The 24,915-nt window shown below is 43.0% G+C and overlaps 1 protein-coding gene across 1 annotated transcript in view; it reads right to left on the bottom strand.

The window, feature by feature from the left end:
* Nucleotides 1-7,188: 7,188 nt before the first annotated feature.
* Nucleotides 7,189-24,915, bottom strand: part of LOC117458026 (protocadherin Fat 3) — a 74,817-nt gene continuing 57,090 nt past the window's right edge. Inside the window, exons 45-51 of the mRNA XM_071205361.1 lie at nucleotides 19,295-19,451; nucleotides 17,816-18,226; nucleotides 15,947-16,193; nucleotides 11,745-11,834; nucleotides 11,019-11,078; nucleotides 10,710-10,748; nucleotides 7,189-7,916 (exon numbers count right to left, since the gene is read on the bottom strand). Of these exons, the coding sequence (XP_071061462.1) occupies nucleotides 7,189-7,916; nucleotides 10,710-10,748; nucleotides 11,019-11,078; nucleotides 11,745-11,834; nucleotides 15,947-16,193; nucleotides 17,816-18,226; nucleotides 19,295-19,451 (1,732 nt within the window). The remainder of the gene's footprint in view (nucleotides 7,917-10,709; nucleotides 10,749-11,018; nucleotides 11,079-11,744; nucleotides 11,835-15,946; nucleotides 16,194-17,815; nucleotides 18,227-19,294; nucleotides 19,452-24,915) is intronic.

The raw sequence follows: 24,915 nt of genomic DNA on the forward strand, positions 1-24,915 counted from the left end.
TCCCGTCGTTAGTTTCCCTGGTGTGTCTGATTGTTTTCACCTGTGGCCCTTGTGTTTCTCCTCCCCTGCCCGGCTGTGTCTCGTCTTGTGATTACCCCTCCCTGTATTTAGTCTTGTCTCTTCCTGTGTTCAGTGTCGGTTCGTCTTGTGATTTGGCTTGTCCTCGGTGAGTGTTCTGTTCTGTCTTTATTAGTATAGCCTTGAAATAAAGGAATTTTCACGTTAATCTGCATTTGGGTCCTACCTGCTAGTGATGGCGAGATGAAGCCTCGTGAAGCTTTGAAGCTTTCCAGCCAATTGGTTCGCAAAAGGGTTCATCTGATGAGGCTTCATCATGGGCTTCATCTGAACACAAACCCCCTGTTGGTCAAAGTGTGTAAAACAGGCAGATTGGACATCTCAACAGTGTGCTGTATCTCATACCGAGTTCCCATTGAGTAAAGCCTTAGAATAACTCTAAACAACGAACATTAAATCATATTTTCATGTTAACAATATTGTTTTTATTCCAGTTGAATGATTGTGATTGAAAAGCCTAAGGAGGCTGGTAAACATTGCAAAGAGGGATTTGTATAGTATTCCTTAATAATATTCATAAACTTAACCATGTTGTAGCCTGAGAAAGGCTAAACCATATCAAAGAATACATTTATTAACTACATTATCTAATTTAGCTGTAGCTTTTATAAACAACAACAAATACGTATTGACCAGTCCTTGAACCAGAGACCCTGCGGTCGTGAGTCTGCTTTCCAGCTGAGCCGCAGCACACACACTGAATCTCACTGAAAACACTGCAGCATATTTATTCATGTATTTATTCATGTATTTATTCATGTTTTTATTCCTACATTTATTTATGCTTGTATCTATTTATACTTATGACATGTTCCGACCTCTATATGAGTGAGGGTCTGAGCTCTCTTGATTCCATCGTGTCACCGGGCCCGGGTACAGGAGGGGTAATATGGTTCTTATTATACATCCAGGTATTATGAGCGTTGTGGTTCAACGGTTCAACCGATCTGAATCGCTTCCTGAAGCAGTCACGTGGTATCGACAGGCAGCGAGGCTTCGTTTGTCATCGATGACGTCACTGGCCCAAAACGATACAAGCCTCGATACAAGCTTCACAAAAAGCTTCGGGGATTACTCGACACACGCTCCGAAGCCTCGGCGCAATACGTAACATCACTACTACCTGCTTCACACATCGTAACATTACGAACCGACCCAAATATGGACCCAGCGGATTCAGCTTTTTTGATGCTTCAGGCGGACCGTCTTGGGTGCTCTCTGGAGTACATTTTTTATACGTGGGATGACGCCTCATCTATACGGGGTAGAGTGGCTGCTTTGAAGGAGGCACGCCAGGAGGTTGCTTGCAAGCCCTGGCTCAGGAGTTTGTTGCCTGAGTGGCTACAACTTTTTACCAGTAGTCCTGGAAACTTTTCTCAAGCCTCTAACCCTTTCCTGGGATCTGACTTCTGTACTGGTAGAGGTCCACGGTGTCTCCAAGGGGCCAGGATTCCAGCCCGTGCCCCAGCAGCCATGGATTCGGCTCCAGAGCCGGCCCATACAGCCATGTTTCCGGCTTCAGAACCGGACCTTACAGCCATGTTTCCGGCTTCAGAACCGGACCTTACAGCCATGTTTCCGGCTTCAGAACCGGACCTTACAGCCATGATTCTGGCTTCAATTCCGGCTCCAGAGCCGGCCCATTCAGCCATGTTTCCGGCTCCAGAACCGGACCTTACAGCCATGTTTCCGGCTCCAGAACCGGACCTTACAGCCATGTTTCCGGCTCCAGAACCGGACCTTACAGCCATGATTCTGGCTTCAATTCCGGCCCCGCAGCCATGGTTCCAGACCCAGCTCTTGCCCCAGCTGCCATAGTTCCTTCTCTGGTTCCCTCTCTAGTCTCTTCTCGAGTACCCCCTCTAGTCTCTTCTCGAGTTCCCCCTCTAGTCTCTTCTCGAGTTCCCCCTCTAGTCCCTTCCCAAGTCCCTTCTCTAGTCCCTTCCCTAGTCCCTCCTCAGGTCACTTCTCTAGTCCCATCTCCAGTTCCCTCTCGAGTCACCTCTCGAGTTCCATCTCTAGTCCCTCCTCTAGTCAATTCCCTAGTCCCATTTCTAGTCCCTCCTCTAGTCCCTGCTCTAGTCCCTCCTTTAGTCCCTGCTCTAGTCCCTCCTTTGCTCTAGTCCCTCCTCTAGTTCCCCTCGCGAGTCCCTCCTCTAGTCCCTCCTCTAGTCTCTCCTCGAGTCCCCTCTCGAGTCTCCTCTCGAGTCCCCTCTCGAGTTCCCCCTTGGTTCTCCTCTCGAGTCACGTCTCAAGTCCCTACCCAATGTCCTGGTCCGTTGGAGGTTCCGCTGGGGGTCCTGCCAACTCCATGTCCAGTCCCGTTGGAGGCCCCGTCGACTACTCCTCTGCCAGGGGTCCTACCAATCGTATGTCTGTCCCGTTGGAGGTCCCGCCGTCTACTCACCTGTCGGGGGGCCTGCCAGCTCCTTGTCCTGTCTCGTTGTAGGTCCCGCCGACTACTCTCCTGCCGGGGGTCCTGCCAAGTCTTAGTCCTGTGCCGTTGGAGGCCCCGCCGACTACTCCCCTGCCGGGGGTCCTGCCAACCCTTTGTCCTGTCCCGTTGGAGGTCCCGACGTCTACTCTCCTGCCGGGGGTCCTGCCAGCCCCTAGTGTTGCTGATATAGGCTTAGTTTGTCAGGGGACATCTTACTTCTTCCTTCTCTCTCTCTCCCATTAACCCAGCGTCTATATACGCCGGGATCCGGAGTCATGGATGATCCTGCAGTCCTGTGTCCTGGATCGCGAGTCGTGGCTGTGGTCCTGGATCATCGGTCCTGGATGGATATCCTCGTGGATTTATCTTCCGCACATGCATTTCCAAACATTTGGACTACCTATGTTGCAAATGTATTATCTTTTCAATTTACACACGGCATCTATTGCACGTCTGTCCGTCCTGGGAGAGGGATCCCTCCTCTGTTGCTCTCCCTGAGGTTTCTCCCAGTTTTCCCTTTAAACTGTGGGTTTTCTCCGGAAGTTTTTCCTTGTACGATGTGAGGGTCTAAGGACAGAGGGTGTCGTATTGTCATACTGATATTCTGTACACACTGTGAAGACCACTGAGACAAATGTAACATTTGTGATATTGGGCTATATAAATAAACATTGATTGATTGATTGATTGTCCCGTTGGAGGTCCCGCCAACTGCTCTCCTGCCGGGGGTCCTGCCAATCCCGTGTCCTGGTCCTCTTCCGTGGGGGATCCTGCCGAGGCCTGTCCCACTAGCTCCGACACCGGGTCCTGCCCGGCCTCCGGCGCTGTCCCGTCAGCACCTTCCTGCTCGGCCTCCGGAGCTGTCTGGTCTTCGCCCTCGAGCCCGGCCCTCTGAGAGCCGCAGTCTTCACCCTCGATCCCGGCCCCCTGAGAGCCACGACCTTCGCCCTCGAGCCCGGCCCCCTGACTTTCCCGGCCGTGGCCCTCGCCCTCATGCTCGGCCCCCTGAGTTCGCCGCGGTGGCCTTCGCCCCTCCATAACCCCCACCTTGGACTCTGCCTTGCCCCCGGGCCGTCCGTCCGAGTCCCCCTTCTCGGCTTCTGCCTTGCCCCCGGGCCATCCCTTCCGGGTCCGCCGCGGTGCTCCTGGGTTGTCAGCCCAAACCTGTCCTCCTGACCCCCCTCGACCCACCCTGGTGGCCCTACTTTTATCCAATTTTCCAAAACATAACAAGATTTAATTTTTTTTGGGGCTGTGAAGTTGGTAATATGAGTGGTGGTACGTCTCCCACGTTGACAAGATTCATCAAGTTTTGGTGCGTTTGACACACAAATGCATGATTTTTCGCTGAGCTGAGGATCCATCTCCCTCGGGTGCTGCCTTGTACCTTACTTTTTTGAGTCTTTTGTGGTTCAGGGATCCTTCAGGGAGACAGAATATAACTGGAGCTATTTCCATCTATTGCACTGACACATACTGGCATACACTAAAAGATATATGAGGTGTTTCACTCAAAGTGATATTCACCGCTGTAACACTTGTTCTGACAAAATGATTGCTGCCATGGAAATACAGCTATGGCTGCAGCTGCTGACCTTCTTTAAATGTACTTTTTTTAAAAAAATAAATAAAATTGTAAAGGATGTAATGATAGATTATTGATAATAGTTCAATAGTCCCCAAGCAATATTTAAACATACAACTCTCCTCCCTGACTGCATCAAAGGACACACAGGAGCAGACATGTTGGACATCATGCATCTGTACAAAAACACACACACAAACACATGTACTGTACTCTACTGTACACACTCACACACCTCCCCTTTAATTGGCCATAATGTGTCGTATGTGACAGTGAAAATGAACATCAGGGGAATTTCTAGTTTTTTTTTTTGCACAGTGTGCCTACTGTTGTTTAGGGGGGTTGGATGATAACAACTTCAAAGATTGTGTATCGTGAAAGGAAATTATAATATTGTTAGTTACACACGGTGTAGGCACTGACCATCACTCTCTTTTCTACCTTTGGTCAACAAAAAAAAGTTTTTGGACCGGTCATCATATGAGGATGTAGATAAAGGGATTTTCGAAAACACCACCTTTCACCTTTAACCATGCAGTGATTATAATTGCTTTTTTATGTAGATTTTGTTACGAGGTGCATGTTCTATTAGTGAAATGCATATTTAATTTCTATGTTTCATGCTGAGCTGGTGTACATGACACATACACATTTCTGCACTGACTGCAGAGTGTTGTCTAATCACTGACAGGTGCTTTTTTGAGAGCTGCACAGTCAGCATCATTGGATCACTGCACTGGGTCAGTTTGGAAATAAACTCAAGAGGAACAGAAAGTGCCACACAATAAGCTATTCAAGTCAGCAGAGTAATCAATTCCCGAGGTAAACAAAAGCTGATAGGGAGAAGATTATGCATATCGGCTCATCTCTAACCCTTCATGTCAGGACATCAGTGACTTTAAACTCTGCTAAATGAATCTGACAGATTCCAGTCGGGAAGGACATGTAAAACATCATGTAGGAGGCGTGAAAGGAATGATTTGATAGGATTATATATTTGATGGGGATTATTTATCTCTTCTAGTCTGCGTGGAGATGGAGCTCAGCTGCTACACCACACCAGGTACATGCTCACCCTTAGGATAGGAGCCATTTCCTTTCCAAATAAGTTGAAATGTGTATGATAGGAGCATACTTTTTTTAAGTCGTGAACACCCACAGTAGAAGATAAATATTGTGCTTCCGCATGTCAGCCATGTCAGACTGGGAAGGTACTATGAGGATGATTGATGGCAATAAAACATGACAGTAAAGTAAAAGTAAAGTCTTGTTGATCGCTCCATTGAAGCTCTATACAGTAGGTTAAAATGTGAGCCTTTGGAAGCTGCTTGGTCTGTGTCGAGTTTGCGCCTTCTCACAGTCTCACAGTATTCATCTGGGTTTCCTTCAGTGGCTCCATGTTCCTTCTTCAGTCCCGATGCCATGCGAACTGAAGACTGTCAAGTGACCACAGGTGTGAACGTTTTCTGTACTTTCCGTCAGTCTGACCCGCCCAGGGACGTTGACCGACACAGACTTGGACACGCTTCGGCTACACACTAACACTAGACCTGAATAGGAATGAGGAAAGAGGATGAATGGGCGGATAGAGGGACACAATACTGTGCGACATGAATACATGGAAAAGTGACACTAAGCCCATGACAACTGTAAGACAGTACTGTACGTACAGCTACTTTAAAGAGTTAATCCCTAGGTGCCCTAGTCAGTTTACCATTCTTCACAGTTATTATGGAAAAACACAGAAAACATCAACCCACCGGCAAACAGATTTTTCAATATCAACAAAAGTAATTTAAAACATAAAACTTTTAATGGCATTTTCAGCTAGATTTCTAAGTACTCCATTTGAATCCTCTAACAATGTCCTCCTTGAATCTTTAAAGGCTATCTTTCTTTACAGTGTTACATCTTATTTAAGATACATGTACCGACATACTGTTTGATGTTTTTCTCATCACAACGAAAAGAAAACATTTCAATTCAAAACACATATTTACCAGGAGATACAGTGCTTAAAGATGAAGGCAGTGTATTGCAGTTGTGTCTGACAGCAGACTTTTGTCCTGCACCTTCACAATCCACAATTGTCCTGAACTGCCGTTATGAATATGTAAATCCCAAATGAGTCCTTTCTTTACATACCGCCTGTCTTTTAAAAGCCGTTTAGTCTAATTCCATATACATTCCATTTAGTTGTGTGGGAGTGGGAGCGTTATGAGTGAGGCAACCATGTGTAAACGTTTAAGGTGCAGCAATATACAGATGCATTTTCGCCTCGTTCTCTTTCAGCACATAAACTCTGCAAATTCCCATATGTGGGATTAACTCTGTCTGCTGCTAAAAAATAAGCTTTGGTAAAATACACAAGGTACATAATGTATAGAATCTGTGTGCTATACAGTAAGTGAATCTGTTTATTTCAACACATTGTCTTTCATAACTCTAAAGAGGGCAATGAGTTCAAATGAAAGGTAAAAACGATTTGCATGACAACAACTGTATGTAATCATAGCTTATATTAGCCATATACTCAATGATTTGTTTTCATTTGGATGCTTCTAAGCAACCAAACAAAGAAAAACACATTAATGTCTGGTAATCTTAATAGCTATATTCCAATAGCTCTCTGGGGCTGTGTCTGATTCGGGTGGCTTGTTCTCTTCAACACTGACAAAATGTGCCAATTCATATCACAAACACGTAAAGCATTGCATGGGCGAGCTTACAATTTGATTGTGTTTGATGTCAACGGAACGAAGTATGAAATACACCAGAACACACAAGTTAATATCATCTAAAAACACACACACACAGACTGGTTCCTTTCATATTTGCATGTTGATAAATGCTAAGCTCCAGTGGTTCTATAAGTATTAAATGTATTCCTCCAGCTTATAAATTACCCAGGGGGTTGTTGAGGGATAAGTGTTTGCTTACAGCAGGAGGCTAATAAAAGTATATATGGTAATACTGTATACCGCTTTCAATATTTCTATTTGGTGGACCACAATATAAATGTCAAATACAATCAGAGAGGGTCAGTGCCTAGCTACTAAATCTGTTTGTTTTAAAGGGTCTTGAGTGCTCATTTCAACTCGTCCCAGTCTGTGGAGGGGTCGGATTGGGTGGAGGCTCTGTTTGTCCGCGTGGCCCTCCTGGCTCTGAGGGACACGAGGTTCAGGAGTCTCTCCAGCTCGTCCCCGGACCCCGACAGGCTGCCGGAGCCGAGCCCCCTGCGGCCCTCCTGGGACACCCGCCACTCCCCCGTCTGTAGGTCCCAGGCCCTGAGGGGGGGCAGCAGCTGAGCCGGGTGCAGGTTGACGGCTGAGGGGCTCGACGGGTACCCTTCGTAGGCTCGTCGTGTCGGGGGCAGGGTGTCATAAAGGCCGTCTTCACCGTGCTCTGGGTCACGCTCTCGGTATTCCTCGTAAACAGGCGAGGAGTTTTCTTCCCCGCTGTCAGGCTGCAGGTCCTCGCTCGCCCCCCTGTCTCTGCTCCCTTCTCCCTTCTCCTTTCCTTCCCCGTCGTGCCTCCTCTTCTCTTCTTTCTCCAGGAGGCGTTTCCTCACCCACTCCCCCGCCTCATTCCTCTCCCAGTGGAAGGCCCCCCTCTCGCTCTCCGCCTCCTGCTCTCCGCCTCTGTCCCCGCTGCAGCTCATCACTTTGTAGTCCAGCTGGAGAGACCGCGTGCTGCCCCCCCGTCTGATGTTCTGCTCGCTGTCACTGAGGTTCAGATTAGATCCCAACTCCGGTAGACGCAGACGTGAAGGTGACAACCAGGTCGTCGTCTGACTGCAAGGCTCCCAGCGGTATGCTGAGAAGAGAAGAACACACGCAGGAAGAGTAAGTCTTTTTTTAAATAATTGAGGATAGTTTCAGTGAGACGTTGCTTTTTATAGAACAAAGAGACGACCAGTTTTAAAAGAGAATGATTTTTTAGTTAACATACTCTGTTGGCAGCCTGAGGACAAATGAGTGCTGCCAAATCACTTGAAGTATGTAGTTCTCTCTTACCTTACGATCAGCCTTTGTGCAATGCACAGCGTGAGCAGAGAATGAGATTATGCATCAAGGCGAAAGGCGTGTTTCTACACTGTGGATGATCTACTCTCTTCTTTTCATTAAATGTGGTGCTTGTTTGATGCGCCTGTGAGTTTGCCTGTGTAGATGTGTGCTGTCTGTTTAGGAGTATGTACGGTTTTCGTTTTGTGATGCAGAGGGAGGCTTGTGTCTGGCTCTGTTTCTTTCTGAGTTGCTGTGAAGTTCACTGTGTTCACTGGCACTGCGTGTTTACATTCTGTAATTGCTCCACTCCTCATTAAAATGTGTATCTCTGCGCAAATACAACCAGTCAACAAACATTTCTTCATGCTGTTAAACGGACTGACACATAACTCCCCGCTAATCCACTTTTCATTCAAGTTACAGCGTGCAGGTTGCATAAGTCATGGTCGGGGTAATGAGCTGAGAGTGAATAAATATTACATTAATGGAGAGAGAGAAGACAGGGGGGGCGTCCCCTGTGTGGAATGGAGAGCACTCTTCACAAGCAGTGCCAGATTGTTGTATATAATTCATGACACGTGTGGAAAGAGAAATCTGACAGACTGCTGTGCCAACACTCCACAAAACATGTGGGAGTTCTCACTTTACGCCAAGGAGCTGAAATATGTTTGGATGAAAGCTTAAAAGATTAAACAAATATATAATATTATGTTCTTACAATCCACAATGGACTCTTTGATGCACACATTTCGTATTTGCTATGCAGGTGTGGACTTGTTGTCCGATATTAGAAACCAAAAATAATATATCACGGGACAGGAAGCCTTTGATGTTGAAATGCTCTTTACACAGAGACGACTGAATGCAGAATCACAGAGTGAATAGACGAACACGACTGGATGATGGGATGGAGGCTGCAAGAGAGCTATCGAGCACATCACTGATTCGGGGTACACATGCCAACCAAATCACAACACATTAAGTACACATGCACTCAACAGACACATGTTAACTCATGCAAACAGGAGTTATGATATTTCTAAGGGGTTATTACATGAATCCTGTTCACCTATTCTTAATTAATATTTTCTTCTGATTATATTCGTATTTGTCTTTTTAATGCAGTTTTTTTTCTCCGAACTTTATGTTTTCGTCACTTTTTAGGACATGAAATAATAGGAGAAAATATACTTTTGCACAAGTGTTAAACACACTGAGTAAAATGGGTAATTTAGAAACGACCTTCTGGAGAATACTTCCATTCATCGTGTAATGCTATAGCTGTCTGAAATTAGGGTTGTAAACACAGTCTTGTTTTGGGTTAGTTGTGAGGTGCTTTGTTGACCCATTAAATTACATTCAGCTGAGAACAAACAGACTTGGTAACAAGAAGCCAATTATGTTGTGTTTGAGACTGTAGCACAAGCCACTGCCAAAACATTAGAGGAAGTGCAACTGGATCATTCCTAATCTTTATATAACGCTGCATGTTATAATAAAAATCCATCCATCCATCCATCTACTCCCGCTTATCCGTGGTCGGGTCGCGGGGGTAGCAGTTCCAGCAGAGAGCCCCAAACGTTCCTTTCCCTCATCAACCAGCTCTGACTGGGGGATCCCAAGGCGCTCCCAGGCCAGCGAAGAGATATAATCCCTCCACCTGGTCCTAGGTCTACCCCTTGGTCTCTTCCCAGCTGGACGTGCCTGGAACACCTCCCTAGGGAGGCGCCCAGGTGGCATCCTAACTAGGTGCCCGAACCACCTCAACTGGCTCCTTTCGACGCGAAGGAGGAGCGGCTCAACTCCGAGTCCCTCCCTGATGACCGAACTTCTCACCTTATCCCTAAGGGAGACACCAGCCACCCTGCGGAGAAAACCCATCTCGACCACTTGTATCCACGATCTCGTTCTTTCAGTCATGACCCAATACAAAGTATATTAAAAATGTGTTGCAGAATCTGTCTCAAATCTAAATCCTTTGTCAAACCAGGACATGAATAACTCTTGGAGGAAATTAAGATTTCAGCTTTAAAGCAGACCCACCACAGATTTGAGTGGGAGACGAAGTAGTTATTAACAATTTCGAAATGGAATCCTTATCTGTAACTACAATGAGCTAGAATACTATTAATATAGGTCCCTTGAACTAATGAACTAGCAAGGTCACACTATTAATATTAGATTATTACATTTATGAGAGATATTATACACATTTTATATGACAGATGGGAGATCAAGATTGTTTTGCCACTTGTAAAACAACTCACGATGGTAGAAAAGTGTGTGAAAGCGTACAGAGTCTTTCTGATCCTGCATTTTTTAAGTCGAAGCTGATATTGATATTTGAAATCTACCCAAATTATATTTCTAACCTAAAAAGTACAATTGTTTTGTGAGTAACCCGCATTTCCATACAAAGTCTGGGTAGTTAAATACATGTGGATAAACATAAATACTAATATATGTTCCATAGGGCATGATATAAGTATTGAGAGCGAAACCTTTTGAAAACAGAACGGGTTCGTTTTGGGACCTTTGCTTGAAAGCTGAAGCCTGAGGGATGGAAAGTTAATGGGATGTTGTTGCTTTGTGTTTCGCTCACCAGGGCTGTTCCGCTGCTGTTCTTTTTCCATGCTTGACACTACAAAGGGAGAGAGAAAGCCAAAGTCACATAGAAAGACTGACACAACCATCTCAGAAAACCAAAGGGGAAACTTTGAAACACAGAGAGATCCAGTGTTAGAAACTGTCAGAAATACTTAAAAAAATCTAAGCAGGGTGTTTTTTCGTCTGAATAGAAAGGATGGACAGTCAAAGCATGGCTTCATTCACTACAGAATATCTGAGAGCTACACCAGTAAACAAAGACACACATGAGAAACAGTATTTAACAGGAGATATTCTTTCATACCTTCACTTTCAATATTATCAACAGCGTCATTGACTAGACGTATGACTGTCACTATGGAGGCTAGGCAGAGTACAGAAAGAGAGAAGAACAACAACAGAAACAATGTCAGTGCACTTGTGAATGGGGTAAGGCGTTGGTGTGAGCGTGTGTGTGCACAGGTGTTAAGAACAGATATTTGTCCTCCAAACACATTTGTATGCATGTGTTATTTGGTGTGTGTTCTATAAGACAGTAGGGGATAAATTAGGACTCTGCAGCTACACTGCTCGACAGGAGAAACACACACCCACACACACACACACACACACACACACACACACACACACACACACACACACGTTCCACTCCCTAACATCAAACCAAGTAAAGATCACAATATTGATTTATCTGGGGGAAATACAGACTATAAGACTGAAGAAAAGCGTTAAAATAGATTTTCTTTCATGAACACTTATACATAACCTTTTGATGAATGTTATGTATGAATTTGGTTGCATTGAGTTGATGTCTATTTTTAGCTTGATTTTCAACGTGCACTTAAAATGCAAAGGTACTGTCTTTACACTCAGCGAATTGTATCACAGTGCTTCACAAACTTTTTCTGAATGTGACTTTTACATTTGAAGCAAGGTCTTCTTGATGACTGGTTTCCCCTTTTTTTTTTTAAATAACGTTTCAAAGCAGTATGTGGTAAACTAGTAAACAAGCGTCTTGGTTCAGTCTTACCATTGTCATCGAAGGACTCTGAAGTGTAGGAAGAGTGTTCCTCAGAGGTGGAATCTGAGAGACGTGTCACTTCCTCCACCAGCCCTGACACTTCTGACACACACACACACACACACACACACACACACACACACACACACACACACACACACACACACACACACACACACACACACACACACACACACACACACACACACACACACACACACACACACACACACACACACACACACACACACACACACACACACACACACACACACACACACACACACACACACACACACACACAGGTATTAATGTGTTTCAAAACCCCTTCTATGAACGTACTTATTGACACATTGGCAATATAGTCTCAACACGTCCCTCCGTCCTCTCCCGTCTCTCGAGAAGTTATAACAGCATCCAACACTCCTTTCAATTCACATATGTGCATCATTCATCAAACTCTTCACACCTAAGACATTGAATTCAGGTATATTCGTAAACACATCCTGACTACTGTGGAGTGTCATCCCACCCACTCCAGGCATCTAATACCACCTGCAGCAGCTGGTGGGGAAGTCATTGAGGGTACAGAGGTATTCTGGTGTTTGTGCAGCAAGATTTAAAATGGAACTTCTCTAAACGGCAATGCAAACAAACACTTTGAAACATTTAAAAAAGTTACTCAGAGCAGCCTGCTCTCTCCTCTGTTATCATCAAAGCCACAGTCACAAACATAAACAACTCAGATTGCATTTCATCTGGAGGAAGCTGCTAGCATCTCCAGTTAGCCCCAACCTGCTTGTCTTTAGAAGCAACATTTGAAATGAATAGGCTTACAAGTCGGCATTGGCAGAATTGCGACTGAGTGATTGTTTTCAAACGACTGCCACAGGGTCAGAGCTGGTACTTAGTGGCTGTGAAGACTGTGTGTTAGTACTCAGATCTACCAGGTATTCTAATCCAGCAGCACTGAATTAGTCTTTAAATTGGAAAAGTGATTCAGGAGAGCAACGGAGCAGAAATCCCTGGTATGGGTTTAAAAAGAAAAATCTATTTGTAATATAAAACTGCTTGAAAATCAGAACTGACAGCTTTGCTGATGTGATTAAATGTTACTCAAATGTAAATACTCCATGGAGGTTACCGGAACAAATGGAGAATAGCAGAAAGAGGGAAGTGTTAGGACTTTCACTGCCACCTCTGCAGACTCTCTGTGCCATTAGAGCAGGGTTTCTCAAACTTTTTCATACCAAGGACCACTTAACCAATAAAAAAACACTCGCGGACCACCTAACTCCACAAATATCCAAAATCGCATCGTTTTTCTAGAACCGATTACAAATCGCCTGAAAATGGTACAAACAAGTGGCAAAACTTGAAACTTTAGCTCGCTCCATTGCGGAGATATTCCCGCGAGAGTGCGGAAAACTTAAATTTATTTATTTAATGTGAAATGTTACCAATATACTCGCGGACCACTAGGGGGTGGTCACGGACCACCAGTGGTCCGCGGACCACACTTTGAGAAGCACTGCATTAGAGTATCAACCTTGATTGTCATGGAATGCTCAGGATTTGTAGTCTTAAAGGTGGGGTAGGTAAGTTTCAGAAACCGGCTCGAGATACACTTTTTGTTATATTCCATGGAATGCTCTTAAAATCCCGATAGCAATGAATATCTTAAGTGCTTTGACAAAAAATACATTAAAAAAAGTACATCCAATCCGTTTGTACTACCTGCCTGTCAGCCTTCCATCGGGGCACAAACTTATCTCGTGCCCTCATTGGTCATGTGCGCGTTCGTGTGTGTTGGAGGAGGGGCTCTATAAGGAAGTGGCAGATTTTCTCAGGTTGTGTATTTTCAAATTCTAGCGATCTCGAGCCGGTTTCTCAAACTTACCTACCCCACCTTTAATCAAATATTTCCCAAACTCACAACTTTGATTTTATGACTTTAAGTACATTCTTGTATTGTAAAACTGCTTGTATTAAGGTATATTAAGGCATTTTGCATATTTTGCCGAATGAAGAAAAGTTTGTTTCTAAAACTGAGGTAATAAACACATGTTTGAATTATCAGTACAGAAACTCAGGAACAGTATCACATATAATATAGAATTCATACAGTATATCATGAACATCATATATAATATACATTAGTATTTAGCTTGGCTTTTATTTGGACTGAGCAATTTACCGTCCGTTTGTATGTGTTGTTTAAAAAGGTTGCATGCTTCTCAAAACCCAACCTATCCTTGTTACCCTTGTCTACTGTCACTTCCTCTAGAAACATCCTTGTTTTATTCAAAATGATGCATTTCCCCCACAGCAGTCTCAGAGCAGTCAGGGATTGGTCCATCATATAAACAGAACTCTGTCCATGAAGGCCAGGTTGTCTGAAAATCCACTTCAGCTTTCTGAGCCAAAGTTAGGTGTTCACGGTCCGATGCGTGTGGAACGAGTCAAATGCTCCGGTGGGAATGTGAGCGGCAGAGCGATACCATCAATCAAACTCAGCGAGGAGAGCAGCGGCAGAACCACCGGTGTGATTCAGCATGCAGGTGATGGAACACATTCCCAACACAATAAAGACGTCTTTTTGTTTTTAAAGACAACTTTGTATTTTTCTATCTTTCTCACACACTTATTGTGCCAGTGACCATCGTGCCATGATTGAGGCTATGACATTGACCACTGCTTAAATAATGTGTGCATACGGTATGTGTAAATGTGTTGTATAGGATATACATATTGTATACATATTTGTATATCTGTATTATTGTATTTTTGTATTCGGGATTGTTGGAAACGTTATTTCGATCTCTCCGTCTGTACTCACAAACTGAAAGATTGACATTAGAGTTGACTTTGACTGCTTTAACCCTACCAATGACACCAAGCCAAACCATATTCTTATCCTGGCACCTAAACATTTTGCAGCCATCAGGCTCAGTCTTTCCATTATGTTTCTCCATTCAGGCAAGTTAACATGGTCTTTTTAATTGGAAATACTTCTCACACAGCTCCTAACTCCAACAAATGTTAACACTATATCTCGGCAGCTACAACAGGTACCCAGATTGCTTTCTGGAATGCATCCTGTAATTGGAACAGTAATAGCTGTGGCTTTCGGACTGGAAAATGTTCCCTAAAAGCGTTCTGCATTTTAAGGAGCAGCTCAGGTTATAATGTTTTTTGTGAGGTGAAGTCATCAGTAAAATGTATTTTGAGACATCAAATATATGAAAGAACGGTAAGCAGTAATTGCACATTATAAGACGTGACTTGTTAAAGTTACTTCCAGTTATTTCACAGTTTATTAAATGTAATTTATTCATGATCAGCCGCGGGTAGTGACAGAAAAACAACTAAAATTCCTCATCAACTTGTGCGCATCTATGGAAATATAAAAATGTGTTCTTGTTTGTATCGCTGTGGTGGAAAATGTTTAATTAAACTGTAACCCTCATAACGTATTCTACTGTTACTGTGACCGCCATAGGGCACATTTATTTCCTTTTATGTGCATGCACTCAACAGGGAAGCAGAGCAATCAAAATATCACAACAGGAAGTTCCCACCGCAGGCTGTATTATTCAAACAGGTTGAACAGAGAATCACAGTGTGTGAAGTCCACCTCAACACAGAGATGCAGCGTGATTACTTCACTGACAGAGCGCAAACTGTGTTGGCCGCTGAACATCAGACTGGATATATCGACTTCTCATGCCCTCTCCGTAGACAAAGGTATACTTGAATAAAACTTGGATGAACAAATACAAGTGTAAGAAAACGTTGTTTCTTTTTTGTGGCAGTTCTGTCTGACTTTTTAAACAAAAGGGCACAGGGGATGTAAGACAGTCATTTTAACAGAAGGGGACAAAGCAGCCAAATTCAGCAGTGTAATAGAGAAGTATTATCATGTAAAGCTCCCAGGCAGTTAATAGTGAAACTAGAATGATGTGAGAGCAAAATAAAATATAGCTCTTAACCACTCCTTCTTACTCTGGGCTATTTTCTTTGATGTGTGGGATCAAAGGCATGGATCGCTGTGAAATGAGCTCTCTCAGAGGAGATGATGGTACGGGTGTAACACAATAAGTACATGACCATTACACTGCGCTTTTTCACAGGTCTAAATCTGTGTGCGTGCGTGCGTGCGTGTGTGTGCGCGTGTGTGTGCGTGTGTGCGTGCGTGATGGCAGTCTTACCCTGTGGACTGTTATCTCTCTGTGTTCTCTCCAGCTCAAAAGCTCTCTGTCCCCATTCCTCCACTCTCACTCTCTCCATCCCCTCACCCCTCATCTCCTCTCCCTCCCAGGACACTTTGTGAGCTGGACTGTGGTCTGAGCAGCAGGCTAATGCAGAGGGGAGGTTGGGTGCCACGCTGCACACTGCGATACCCCTCCGATTGGCCAAACCTCGAACATTAGACATGTCTGAGAGGAAGCTGCTCAACTGTAGAAGGAGAGAAAAACAACAATGCACAGAAAAGACTAGTAAGGTTATTGTACTGTCAACAAATACAATGAAAAGTCAATCATACACACATCCTACTGCTTCGCTAGGACATGGCTCAAAATAGTCCCAAACAAATGCTTAGTTACAGTGCCGAGTTCCTTGAGAAAACCATTCAGCTTTTTATAAGATAATAAAATAAAAGTAGATATTTAGGAGCTATTTTTTTATAATTTACTACTTTAGGTTTAAGAGCCAAAGACAGGGCCAGGAGGTGAGAGACTAATGTGTGTTGACTTTGGTCTTTTTATGACACTTATATAGACTATCCCCAGCCTATACTTTTTTTTAACGCTTTTATTTTAAATCATATTTTATATTGCTTGTATAGCATTTGCTTTAACGTTTAAAGAACAAAACAAAACCAGAGAAAAATTGTGCAGTTTATGAATTCATTTCAGCCCAGGTCGGATCATTATAGCAGCAGGAGATTTGTTTTAATACCACCAATCAATGGCACCTGCGTTATGAATTCTCAAATTATTCTCACGGTGGCTCTGAATCCAAATGACTTTTTTTTCCTAATCCTGTAATATTAATATTCGCATCACAGCACCATACATTCTGTTATTTGACGCCATTATCACTAATCGAGACAGGAGATTATGCACCAGAGAGCTGTTTTGGATCCACTCTTTAAGAAATTGCAACTTGAGTCTTAACGAGGATTAACACATCATTTATTAACAGCATATTCTTTAGTTGTATATGGTATATTGACACAAGTGTTCTTTGAGGCTAATGTTGTTGTTGTTGTTGTTGTTGTTGTTGCCTTGAAGCAGGTCTCTAGCTGAAAGCTTGCTTATTAAAAAGATGCTTGCACAGATTTGAGAGCAAAGGTTTTTGGTTTTGTTTTTCATAACACTTTCCATTATAACTGCAATTTCATTGTGCCATAGTTTCTTTGAAATCAGAACGCTTTCATCACTCTACTTCCTACCACAAAAGCCCTTTTTTCTTTTTCGCAATTCAACTGCGAGGACAGAAAAACACGTTTTAATATCTGGCTAAATATGATTAAAAGAGGTACTATCATTTTTGAGTCTTTGTCAAACAATAAAAGACTAACACTGAATAACAAAAGCACAACATCATTAAAGGGGGAGCTGGAAGATATTCTGATATAAATATTGATAGGTCTATACATTTCATTTTCTAATCGGTGTACAGTGTGACATTACAGTATGTGTTCTGGTTTTATGTATCAGTATTTTGTAAGCAACTGTGACTGAAAGAATATTGCTTTTATTTATTTTGTTTTAAGAAGGGGCAGGTAAAATAAGATTTTCATCTCCCTGCTCCTTTCCCACATGCGCTATAAAAATAAATAAAAATTCAACCAGTATAAGTGTACATGTTTCGTGAAGTGTACATGTGTTGGTTTAAAATAACTGCCATGTGTGGAATAAACTAATACATAAATGATTTAAAATATGTATATCATTTCTGACTCACTATCAAAAACCAAAATTGCCACGACAAAGTATCTCAGTCCTGTTAAGATACAGGAGACATGCACATGAATTATGATCATTAATACAGTCATGCACACTTTTGTATACCTGACTGCCCTCACTGGATGTGGTCCTTTCCCCATCTCCCCCCCTCATACCCTGGCTGCTGAATGCTCCTGGTAAGGGGGAGTGGTTAGTGGGGTGCACCATCACCTGGGGGGGGGGCCCAGTGCCGCCCCCCACCTCACCATAGGTGCTCGTGGCGGCTGGAGATCCCGACACACGCACGGCTTTAAACTCAATCCCTTCTGCGCCCATGCCAGTCTTGTGCAGCATGTATCTGGTCTCCGTGGAGATAGCTGAAACCCCCATGACAGCCTGAGTCCCCGGGCCTGGGTCTGACTCTTTCCTGAATCTAATTTTCTTCCTGAAGGCGATGAAGAGTATTAGGAGGAAGATGATGACAAAGATAAGGACCCCGATGCCCACAATCTCTCCTGGTCCGACATAAGATAGGGGCTCCGCCTGGGTAACACAAAGATAAATATCATATTTAAAAACATCCAAATAACCGTACTGTATCGCTGTCTGGTTGAATTCACCTCCATTTAGATAAATAATAATTACATATTTCATATTTGCTGAGAAAAGAAGGTTTAATGATAAAACCTGTCCTTAAAAATGCACATTATCTCTAATAAGAAATGTTGCCAAGGTAGGAATCCAGCTTTTTTCCCTTACTCCGATAGTTACAGTAGTGCCAATTATTAGAAAGTATCCAAGCAACCATACAACTGTAGTAAATATGCATGCTTATGGTAGAGGGCACATAGACAGTACAGTTGACCTTCCAAGCCCAATTATTCAGTTCAGAGTTTAATGTAAAACTAGAAAGACTACCAGCATTACACAAATGTTAGAACCAAAAATAATGTTAGTGTAAAATTAAGATTCTATATCATGTGATGTTAGATAACATGTATTGTATTTATTCCTACTGCTCAGGATTGCAAGCATCCCATCTTTGGTCTTGGAGTAAACAGGACATTAATTAATTTAGCATCATTGTTTCTTAATAAGATACATGATAAGTAGGCTCCAGTAAAAAGGCTTTATTCCTAGCAGAAGACCTTTAAATGTCCTTAAAAACAACAAACAAAGCAAACGTATTAATTACTTGTGAAAGCAGCCGAATAAGATTTTTCAAATGGCTACTTCTCTACTAATTATTGTCTTCTACGGAATAATTAAGCACCTTCTCAAAATGTGTAACATGAATTGGTGTACCGTCTCTATTTAAGAAACATAGTGCATGACAAAAGTCGTGTGTGACAACTTCAAAAGGACACTTACATTTCCCCATTACCACACTTTTATTCATCTACTGCCAGGACAAAGATACAGCTAATGAAAAGCCGTCTGGGAGTCTGCTGCACAATAACAATTATTGACTGCTTCACAAAGTTTGAGAAAAAGTCCATTGAGAAGCAAGATGAAAGCGCAAAATTGAGTACTTTTTCAATTACACTTTTAATTATATTCTGTAAGATGTACTCCTATGTGAATTCAGAGTTTCTCAAACGTTACCTGTGTGTCATCCCTCTCATCGTCAGGTGACTGATCATCACAAAGCTGCCCCTCGTACCCCTCTGAACAGTTACAGTAGAACGACCCGAACGTGTTCACACAGTCGGCTTCATCTCCACAGCCGTCCTGCTCACACTCATCAACATCCTGGTCACATCTGCAGAGGCACATGGACAAAAGCATTGCTATGCGTGGGAGTGGTGAGGATTATTAGCATCAAAGTGAAGGACAACAATGAATGATAAAAGTGTGTCAGCGAGTTAAAAAGAGAGAAAGAAAACTGGCTAAAAACTGGCCGATGTATTACTATAATGTTGAAAGCCTGCCCTTATGCAACACCATCAATTAGGAAACTGGTGTCACAGCAACTCTCACCTAGGGTACCTGATGGCTGCGTGGTCCTATGCTGCAACAAATATGTGATACAATTCCAGCTTACACAAAATAGAGCCTAAAGGCACGTTTTTAACTTTAAAACTCAGTTAAACAGAACATGTAGTGTCTGGGGATCTTATTACCTTCACACAATAATTAAATTAAATATCTTTAAAAAAAACAAACACTTAAACTAGAATGAATGACAGGGACCAACCAATATTAATTATACATCAGAACACAATGTTTTGTTTGGGGTTTTGAATAACTTGTTTGTTTAATAACCTCTGATTAATATATTTGATTAATTTCTGTTTTGATTCCTTCGATTTCAGATGTGTAATTGTATGTAATTTGTCTCTGTTATATGATTATGCTGTCAGTGTTTGTTTTACTTGACATCCTGGGGGGTATACTGCGAAGCAGGATTTTCGCTTAGCCGGCTAAATTCAGGGAAAACTCCGGCTTTCCGGTCATCCGAAGCTGGTTCTCTTTTTAGCAGGCTAGATCTCCATGGTAATATATGCTAAGCAGCTAACCTGGTCGGGACCAGGTTAGGTTGCAGGCTAAGAGCTCAACTCAGTGAAAGCACCGCCTGCTGACCAATCAGAGCTCAGTGTGCGGAGTTTAAAGCGATCAAGTCATATTACAGGAGAAAGGAAATACAGAAAAACTGCCGTCGCAGGAAAGACGGCCGGCAAAAATCACCGACTGTGTGAACGTGAACATTAATAGAATATCACCTCCCATCTTCAGAGCAATCTGACTATTCATCATCATCATCATCATCATCTTTATTTAAAGAGACTCTTGGTCCATTATTACAAAACATACAACACTCAAATACAAACTAAAAAAAGGCAGCCATACCAATGTTTCCACAGAGGTGACTGGTATCGTACAGCACTGAGACACGGATTTGAAAGCAGCATAATGACAGAGTTATGAGAAACATTCAATCGACAGATGTATTTGTACATCAGACCTCTCAAAAGAGCATGGAACGTGTTGACTCGTGCATTACAGAACATTTCACTTGCACTGCACCACCTTGGTTTTCTAAGCAGTATACGCAAACAGTCATTATATGCAACCTGGAGCTTCCGGAGGCTCGCCTTCTTATACTTGACCCACAAGGGGGCAGTATAGAGAGGAGTGCAATACGCTCTAAAGAGGTTCACCTTAACCTTATCTGAACACCAAGAGAACTTTCTAGCCAACATGTTGGCTTGTATATATAAGACACGCCGCTGTCTATACATGTCATCATCATCAGCCATTTCATCGGTGATGATGTGTCCCAGATACTTCGTGTTACAGCAAACAGACAGCACCTGTCCTGACAGATAGAATGTTGGAAAACAAAGGTTCTTATCCCCTTTTGCTCTACAGATCATTACAGCGCTCTTCTTAGCATTGTATTTAACGTCAAATTTGACTCCGTAATCAGAACAAACATTTAGCAACTGTTGAAAACCAGCACTGCTAGGAGAAACAATTGCCAGATCATCGGCATACATAAGATGGTTTACAATCACATTACCAATCACACACCCTGTTTTACAGACACTTAAATCATCTGATAGATCATTCATATAGATATTAAAAAGGCTCGGTGAGAGGAGCCCCCCCTGGCGGACTCCATTACCAACACCAAATGGCGCCGAGACTGCATTCCCCCATTTGATCCGCATGCTCTGGTTGGCATACCAATAAGCCAGGATCCTAATTATACTGTTGGGCACACCTCTTTGTCTCAATTTTAAAAACAGTTTATGATGGTTAACTCGGTCAAAAGCCTTAGAGGCATCAATGAAACCAATAAGAACAGTGGAATTCTGTCTTCTATATGTTTCTACCATTTCCTTCAAAGCATAGATGCATAGCTCAGTACCATGCTTAGCCTTGAAGCCAAACTGGTTATCTGAGGTACATAAATAAGAACATAGTCTATCCAACAAAATTCTTTCCAGGACTTTGGATAACACACTGGCCAGAGCAATTGGTCTATAGTTATCCAAGCTCCCTACCTTGCCCGCTCTGTCCTTAATGACAGGGACCAAGGTAACCGTCAACATGGAGTCTGGCAACACACCATGAGTCATGAGGCCGGTAAAACAAATGGCAAGAAGAACTGCAACCTTCGGGCTCGCCAGTTTAAGGTGCTCTGCAGTGATTCGGTCAGAGCCGCATGCTTTGTTATCAGCTAGCTGTTCAATTGCTCGATAAACCTCTTTAGCTGTGATTCCCACTGTGTCACTTTTCACAACACTACCAACTTTGTAGGGGTCACTTTTAACACAATTAAGTATAGTAGAGTAATGTTGCCTCCACAACTCGGCTATGTTATCGGCTCCAGATACTCCCTCTATGGTACACGGTAATGACGTACTGGCCCTGTTCAGAGCTCTCACCTCCTTCCAGAAGCCAGTCACATCATTATGAAGGAGCTTTTCAGCCATCAAGTCCGCTCTCAATGTTTCTGTGTGTTTGTTGACATAACGAACTGCATATTTATATCTAGCATGTGTACGCTTTTTGAGATCCAGGACAGGCCCCTCTCTGGGCCTTCCTGCCTGGACCCAGGCCCCAAAAGCATTCTTGGCTTCAGCATATTGATCAGCCACATGTGTATTCCACCCTGGCTTGACGTTGTGTCTCTTCCTAGAGTAGGTACAGCACGGTATACTGGCCTCCCATACAGCTCCCACAATACAATCATACATGTTACAGAGGTCTTCACGGTGAGAGCTTTCATTACAACCCACATCAACACACAGAGTTGCCACTTTGGGTAGATATACATCACTTAATAGGACATCAGTTCTCCCATAGTACAATAGCCTATCCTATTTGTGAGCTTGGACCAGGTCCACTTTAGTGGTACAGGCATGTTTAGCCTCCTGAGACATTCTCAGGGAGACTATCACAATCTAGTGACATTATAAAAGGAATTGTGATCTGACATTGATGCCTCATACACAATCTCAATTGATCTTACAATGTCATGGGCATAGCAGTGCTTATGCAATGGTCAAGCCATGAGTTGTATGCCAGGCCTCGCTTATATATGAATAGCTATCTGTAGGCAGAAGTATTTGGCTTGATAATATAAGATTGTTATCATCACAAAACTGTAGCATATGCTTAGCAAACAAGGACCTTTTGTCTGATATGTCAGCATTCATATCACCCACTACATAAACACTGGAGGAATGATTATCAACAATAAAAGAATGTATAAAAGCAAGTCTGTTCAGGTATTCATCTTCATATGCTGTGACTCATATGGTTGTATATACATTGAGAATGCTAAACTCCTTGTTATTCATTTTGATCTGTACAGCAATACACCAGTCAACTTCAAGCCTGATGACATTAATGACAGCGTCCAGCTTTTTGTGCCACAGGATAGCCACGCCCCCTGCTATCCTTCCTCTCACTATTCCCAGAGATAGGTCCGTAGTGGACTCACCAGCCCCGTGAAAATTGTCATTAAGAGAGTTCAACTTTCCCAAGTCCTGCTTAGGTAAGAAAGTTTCTTGCAAGCATAAAATGTCACATTTTTGTAGCAAGTTGTCCACCACTACACGTCGGATCCTATCAGCAGCGCTGTTGCCCAGGCGCAGCCCGCGACAGTTAATGATCCAACCCGATAACGTTTAGCTAAGCAGCTCAGCCGTAGCCCCATTCAGTACCCTCGCACCAGCAAAAGGTCTAGCTCTGCTAGCCCCTATCACCTCCGCTTTACGTGGTTCATAGTATCGCCTCACAACTGAGCCTTCAGGCCAGAGTTCTGGGTTAAACATCTCCGCAACTTCATTGCACTCAGCACACACTTTTAAACGAGCTATATCTGCTGCTCGCAGTGTCAATACGGTGACAGTTAACATCACGGCCGAGTTGTTCAGTTAGATATTCGGACAGTGTCTCAGCGTCAAGGTCTGGCGAGAATTTGGTAGCAAAAACACTCACCAACTTCGTACGGATCACTTTTATATTCCCTTGTGCAGCAGTGCCAACAATAGGCTTAGGCATCCTCTTATTATCCTCTTATTATAACATTAGCGTTAAGAAAGCTTACTTAAATATCGGCCACAACATAAGTAACCGGATCAGAGTACATTAAGTACAGTCCGCGGCATATCACTTCATAATGTATCATATATCTCCTGATCTGAGTCAGCTGAGCCGTATCTGGCCGTGCAACACTCACAGTGTCACATACTGTATGCAGAAGTATTATTTTAAGCAACACATTAAGTTGACGAAACACTCGAGACAAATGTAATTGAAGTCAGATCGTGTTTTAGACGGGGCAGTGATATCATAAACCTGTTAATGTACGCATTCAAACACTTTTTCTTTTGCCAGCTGTATTCACCTTGCAGGTGCAGCTCTGAGGCTTTGATCCTGGATAAAGTGTTTAAGTCATGGATGTTTAAAGTTTAACTTCTTCATTTTTGACTAGTATTAAAGTTCACTTTTCATTCAGGAAGTATGACGCTGCGCTGTCAGTACGCTTCTCCATGTTTGTGATTGGTCGAATGCTCCAAATACCACCCCTTTCATGTGAACGCGCACCTAACTAGATAGGACACGGCTGGCTTGAGCGATCCACTTGATAACCAGCGTCGTAGGCAGTTTTAGCGAGAGCGCGTATGTTTCGGATTAGGCCAACCGGCTAACTCAAACATATCCAGGTTAGGTTGAACCAGGTTCGTAGCATAGGCCCCTGGTCACATCTGCAGAGGCACATGGACAAAAGCATTGCTAGCATGAGAGTGGTGTGGATTATTAGCATCAAAGTGAAGGACAATAATTAATGATACAAGAGTGTCAGCGAGTTAAAAAGAGAGAAAGAAAATGTATTATTCCCATTGATGTTGTTCTTATTAAAATAAAATAAATATTTGTGAATGCAATCACACACACACACACACGCACACAACACACACACACCACACACACACACACACACACACACACACACACACACACACACACACACACACACCACACACACACACACACACCACACACACACACCACACACACACACACACACACACACAGTCTTAGATATTGACTTAAATTAAAACCACATCCAACACTCATAAGTGCTTCTCATTGTCATTCCGCGCATGGTGCCTTGCTGTGACAGAGGGGGATACATATATATTTTTTTATTTTCAATTACTTTGTTTGGGTGACATTTTCAAAACAAAAACAATTGCTTAGAAACT

The sequence above is a fragment of the Pseudochaenichthys georgianus genome, chromosome 14 (assembly GCF_902827115.2).
Source record: "Pseudochaenichthys georgianus chromosome 14, fPseGeo1.2, whole genome shotgun sequence".
Classification (NCBI taxonomy): Eukaryota; Metazoa; Chordata; class Actinopteri; order Perciformes; family Channichthyidae; genus Pseudochaenichthys; species Pseudochaenichthys georgianus.